Below are 6,617 nucleotides of genomic sequence, written 5' to 3' on the forward strand. Positions count from 1 at the left end.
GAAGAACAACACCAAACATCAGAAAACCAGCATCCAAAGTAGCCAATGATCTGATAACACCCAAGACACACCCGAGGCCATCGGGACCTTAACCAAATATAGCAACATGTCCTAAAACTCGATACGAACTTAGTCGAGGCCTCAAATTACATCAAACAACACCGAAACTACGAATCGCACCTCAAATCAAACTTATGAGTTTATGAAATTTCCAAATTCTATAACTTGTGCCGAAACATATCAAATCAATCCGGAATGACTTCAACTTTTGTACACAAGTCAAAAATGACATAATGGAGCTGTTCCAATTTTCGGAAATGAATTTTGACCCCGATATCAATAATGTCAACTCCTGGTCAAACTTTCTATAAGTCTTCCATTTTCCAACTTCTGCCAAATTGCGTCGAATTGTCCTACGGACTTCCAAATCCGTACATACACCTAAGTCCGAAATCACCATACGAAGCTATTGACATCATCAAAATCGCATTCCAGAGTTGTTTGCTCAAAAGTCAAACTCCGGTCAATTCTTTTCATTTAAGCTTCAAAAATAAGGATTGTTCTTCTAATTAAATTTTGAATCTTCAGAAAACCAAACTCGACCACACCCGCGGGTCATAATACATATTACGAAGTTGCTCAATACCTTATCACTAAACAGAATATAAATTCTCAAAATAACAAGTCGGGTCATCATAGAAATATTGTACTCAACTCAACCTGGGTGCCCAACTCTCGTTGCACGGTTCTCCAAAACTGTGATGTAAATTGTGTGCCCCGATCTGAAATGATGGACACCGGCACACCGTGAAGGTTGTAAATCTCAGCCAACCGCTCTAAAGAATAAGTAGTCCCAACTAGAATGAAGTGCGCAGACTTAGTCAGTCGATCCATAATCACCCAAATAACATTGAACTTCCTCGAAGTCTGTGGGATCCCAACTACAAAATCCATGGTGATCCGCTCCCATTTCCACTCTGGAATCTCTAACCTCTGAAGCAATACACTCGGTATCTGATGCTCATACTTCACCTGCTGATAGTTGAGGAACCGATCCAAAAACCCCACTATATCCTTTTTCATTCTCCTCCACTAATAGTGTTGCCTCAAATCCTTGTACATCTTCGTGACACCTAGATGAATGAAATACAGTGAACTGTGGGCCTCCTCAAGAATCAACTCACGTAGCCCATTAACATTAGGCACACAAATACGACCCTGCATCCTCAACACCCCCATCATCCCTAATAGTAACATCTCTAGCATCACCGTGCTGAACTGTGTCCTTAAGGACAAGAAAATTGGGATCATTATACTGGCGTTCTCTGATGCGATCATATGAGGAAGACCGAGAAACCACGCAAGCTAGAACCCTACTAGGCTCCGAGATATCTAATTTCACAAACTGGTTGGCCACGGCCTTAACGTCATCTGCAAGAGGTCTCTCACCAACAAGAATGAATGCAAGGCTACCCACACTCACCGCCTTCCTACTCAAGGCATCGACCACCACATTGGCCTTCCAGGGATGATACAGAATAGTGATATCATAGTCCTTTAGTAGCTCCAACCATCTCCGCTGTCTCAAATTTAGATCTTTCTGTTTGAATAAGTGTTGGAGGCTCCGATGATCCTTAAATACCTCACAAGACACACCGTAAAGATAATGCCTCCAAATCTTCAATGCATGAACGATGGCAGCCAACTCCAAATCATGAATAGGGTAGTACTTCTCATAGGGCTTCAACTGATGCGAAGCATAACCGATCACTCTACCTCCTGCATCAGTACACACCCAATACCGATCCGAAAAGCATCACAATACATTGTATAAGAACCAGAAGCTGAAGGCAAAACTAGAACTGGAGTTGTGGTCAAAGAAATCTTGAGCTTCTGAAAGTTCTCTTCACACTCATCCGACCACCTGAAAGTAGCACCCTTTTGGGTCAATTTGGTCAAAGGCGATGCAATAGACAAGAAACCTCCCACGAAGTGACGATAATAACCAACCATGCAGAGTAAGCTCCGAATCTACGTAGCTGAGGATGATCTGGGCCAACTCTAAACCGCCTCTATCTTCTTTGGATCCACCTGAATCCCCTCATTGGACACCACGTTCCCCAAGAATGCCATTGAACTAAGCCAAAACTCACATTTGGAGAACTTGGCATAAAGCTTCTCCTCCCTCAACCGCTGCAACACAATCCTCAAATGCTGGGCATACTCCTCCTAGCTACGAGAGTACACCAGGATATCATCAATGAATACTATGACAAACGAGTCAAGATAAGGCTGAAATACATTGTTCATTAGATGCATGAATGTTGCTAGGGTGTTGGTCAAACCAAAAGACATCACAGGGAACTCATAATGACCATAACAGGTCTTGAATGATGTCTTTAGAATATTCGAGTCCTGAATCTTCAACTGGTGATACCCAGACCTCAAATCAATCTTGGAGGATGCCCTCGCTCCCTAAAGCTTGTCAAATAGATCATCAATATGCGAAAAAGGATACTTGTTCTTGATTGTAACTTTGTTCAACTTCCTATAATCAATGCACATCCACATAGTACCATCCTTCTTTTTCACAAACAGAACTGGTGAACCCCAAGGCGGCACACTAGGCCTAATAAACCTCTTATCAAGAAGTTCCCGAAACTACTATTTCAATTCCTTCAACTCAGCTGGTGCCATACAATACGGAGGAATAGAAATGGGCTGTCAAGCGGCATGCTCGGCAGGTCTGCAGGAAACAGATCTGAAAGATCTCGCACCACCGTAATAGAATCAATAGTAGGAGTATCAGTACCAACATCCCTCACAAAAGCCAAATAAGATAAATAACCCTTCCCAACCATCCGCTGGGCCTTCAAATATGAAATCACTCTACTGGGAACATAGTCTAGAGAACCTCTCCACTCAATCCTTGGCAACCTCAGTATCGCCAGCATCACGGTCTTAGCGAGACAATCCAGCATAGCATGACATGGAGACAATCAATCTATACCCAAGATCACGTCAAAATCCACCATAATAAGTAACAAGAGATCAACTCTAGTCTCCAATCCCCCAATAGTCACTACACACGACCGATATACACGGTCTACAATAATAGTATCGCCTGCTGGCATAGATACATGAATAGATGAAACTGAGGACTCACGGGGAATATCCAGATAATGAGCAAAATACGATGATACATACGAATAAGTGGAACCAGAGTCAAATAATATAGAGGCATCCCTGTGGCATACTGAGACAATACCTGTGATCACTGAGTCTGAAGAAACAACATCTGGTCTGGCAGGAATAGCATAGAATCGGGTCTAACCACCCCCCGATTGGCCTTCCCCTCTCGGGAAACCCTAAGCTGACTGAGCCCCACCCCGAGCTGGCGGGGAGGGTGGTGAAGTAACTGGTGCAAAAGTCGCAACCTGACTCCTCTGCTGAACTACACCTCCCGAACGACGAGGACACTGCCTCCACATATGCCCAAACTCCCCGCACTCGAAGCAACTCCCCAGTGCTGGTGGTTGGGAATGAAGGGAGTCCCAAGCACCGGGATAACTACTAGAAGGACCTGGCATAGATAGACCCTGAACCGATGGAGCACGGGATGAACTCTGAGCTGCAAGGGAACTGAGAGATGACTGACCCTGCCGAGCACTGTATGAACCATGGCTGGATGATGTACCATGGTGAGCTGGACGAGTCATCTGAGCGTGCCTATAAGGATGACCCCTGTCGTGGTAGAACTGACCCCCCCAGAAGGAACACCGCTGAAACCACCCAATCCACGAGGCCTCTTGGCCTCCCTCCCCCCATGCTCTTGACTACAGACCATCTCTATATACCAAGCAATATCAACCACCTTGTTGAAAGTAGCACCAAATACCATCTCCCGAGTCATAAGCAACTGTAGTTGATATGTGAGGCCATCAATGAACCTCCTAATCCTCTCCCAATCAGTGGGAACCAACCAAACTATGTGACGAGCCAACTTAGAAAACCTCATCTCGTACTGCGTCACAGGCATGCCCTCCTGACATAGCTGCTCAAACTGTCTGCAGAGCTCCTCCCTGCAATCCTGTGGCACGAAATTCTCCAAGGAAGAGAATGGAGAACTCCTACCATGAAAGTGGTGCTACATCGACTGGCCTGCGCCTTTCATAAGCCTCCCACCACCTGAAGGCATCCCCAGTGAACTGAAAAATAGTGAACGAGTCCACATTAGTCTCCAAAATACCAGCCATGAGAAGAATCTGCTTGCACTTATCCAAGAAACCCTGGGCATCCTCTAACTTGGCCCCGCTAAATGATAAAGGCTCGAGCCTCCTCAATGTCTCTAGTCTTCTTTGCTCATTCCCAGTCATAATGGGGACCACCTGGGCCTGAGCAGATGCAACCGGTTGGGCTGGTAGTACCCCCCGATGTCTGGAGTCCCTGCATCACCTGTTATGGAGTACGGGCGATGGGAGTCTAAATACCTTACTCGGCTTGAGAAGTGGCTGATGTGGCCAGAATAGAGACCGTCTGAGCAAGGCTGGTAAACACCGTCAAAATCTGAGCCAAGGCCTCCCTAAGGCCTGGAATCAAAATGGACACAGCTGGTACCTGAGCTGGCCCTACTGGCTCAACCGTATCCGGTACCTTCTCCTGAGTTGGAGTGACTAGTGGATCTGCAGATGCTGCTCTAGATATCGTACGAGCTGCACCTCTGCCACTACCACGGCCTCAATCGCGACCTCGGCCTCTCGCGGCCCTAGCTAGTGGTACTAGTGGATGTACGTCATGTCTGGTAGCACGTGTCCTCACCATTTGTGAGAAAATAGAATATAGAAGTTTAGTTACCGTAATCAACAAATCCGCACGACAAGAATATAAGAATGTGAAGTTTTCTAAGGGTTCGGCAGCCTCTCGAAGATAAGTACAGACGTCTCCGTATCGATCCACAAGACTCTACTAAACCTGCTCATGACTTGTGAGACCTATGTAACCTAGGCTCTGATACCAACTTGTCACAACCCAAAACTTAGCCTGTCGTGATGGCGCCTAACGTGAAACTAGGCAAGCCGACACTTCAAAATACTTCCACATTTTTTATTTTAAATGAAAAATAAGAATAACACATGTTTAAATCATCAAAACTCTCAAAATGGATAGAAAGTCAAAACCAATACAAAAATTCCCAACATCGGGGTCTCACTGAGTACATGAGCGTCTAAACATCACAATTTTGGGAGTACTGTCTATAATAGTATGAAACTAAATACATAAAGCAAAAAGATAAGGAAGGAGAGACAAGGTTTCTGAAATGCTAGGCAGCTACCTTGAAGTCTCCACATGATCAACCATGCAAAGGAATCAACACCCACCGTATACGAAAATACTTGAATTTGCACACGAAGTGCAGGGTGTAGCGTGAGTACAACCAATCACTCATTCCTCATAATCACTCATTCCTCTCAAGCAGGGTGTAGCGTGTGATATAAGACAGTTGAAGTGCAACAGAAATGAAATTCAAATGCATCCTCTCAGAGCAACAGTCGCTCAGTCCTCCCATTTACTCCAACCTCACAATCACTCATTTCTCTCAATCGCTCAGCACTCGCACTCAGTAGGTACATACGCTCATTGGGGGTGTGTACAGACTCTGGAGGGGATATTTCAGCCCAAGCACTATAACAAGCCAATCATGGCATAAATCAATGAACCATGTTACGACGTGCAACCCGATCCCATAAATATCCTCATAATTAGGACTTCGGCCTTACTGAGTCATCAACCTCTTCAGTCTCTTGAGCTCTTAGAAATCATGATAATCAATCGAAACAACAATGATATAATGCATCAATAACGAACAATAGAAACCGAGATATAATATACAAGTAAAAGTGTGACTGAGTACAAAACAACATTTTTGCAGATAATTCAACATGTACACGACTTATGTGGGTCCCTACAGTGCCAACACATAGTCTAAACATGATTTATAACATGATTTGTAGTTCAATTTCTCTAATACATGGAGAATGTACGGATAACAACAGATTATTCAACTACACAGTCCCATTGAATTAACCAAGTCATAATTCCGACGGTGCACGCCCACACTCCCGTCACCTAGCATGTGCGTCACCTCAAAACCAAACACATGACACATAATACAAGGTTTTATACCCTCAAAACCAAATTTACAACTGTTACTTACCTCAATCCGAGCAAATCTCTACTCCAACACACCCTTGCCTCGCAAAACGGCCTCGGAATGCCTCGAATTTAGCCACAAATAATTCGATACAATAAACACGGGCTAAAGGAATTAACTCCATAAGAAAATACTAAGTTATTAATCAAGAGTCAAAAATTGACTCAAAAGCCGGCCCCCAGGCCCACGTCTCGAAATCCGCTATAAGTCATCAAACCCGAAAGCCCATTCAACCACGAGTCCAACCATACCAAATTTACCAAAATTCGACACCAAATCATCACCCAAATAAATAAATTCATCTCTCCAAATCCCTAGCCTCAAACTCCCAAATTTCACCTTAATTACACAAAACCAAGGTGGGAAATTCAATGGAAAAATACGATTATTGATAAAATGAGAACAG

General features: G+C 44.2%; 1 protein-coding gene across 1 annotated transcript; it reads right to left on the minus strand.

The window, feature by feature from the left end:
• Positions 1-3,368: 3,368 nt before the first annotated feature.
• On the minus strand, positions 3,369-4,376 carry LOC138895306 (uncharacterized). Its single transcript, XM_070179984.1, has 3 exons — positions 4,152-4,376; positions 3,764-4,090; positions 3,369-3,659 (listed from the first exon to the last, which is right to left on the minus strand). Exons 1-3 carry the CDS (start codon positions 4,374-4,376, stop codon positions 3,369-3,371), a joined length of 843 nt encoding a protein of 280 aa, XP_070036085.1.
• Positions 4,377-6,617: the final 2,241 nt, after the last annotated feature.

This window comes from Nicotiana tomentosiformis, chromosome 7 (assembly GCF_000390325.3).
Source record: "Nicotiana tomentosiformis chromosome 7, ASM39032v3, whole genome shotgun sequence".
In the NCBI taxonomy this organism is placed as follows: domain Eukaryota; kingdom Viridiplantae; phylum Streptophyta; class Magnoliopsida; order Solanales; family Solanaceae; genus Nicotiana; species Nicotiana tomentosiformis.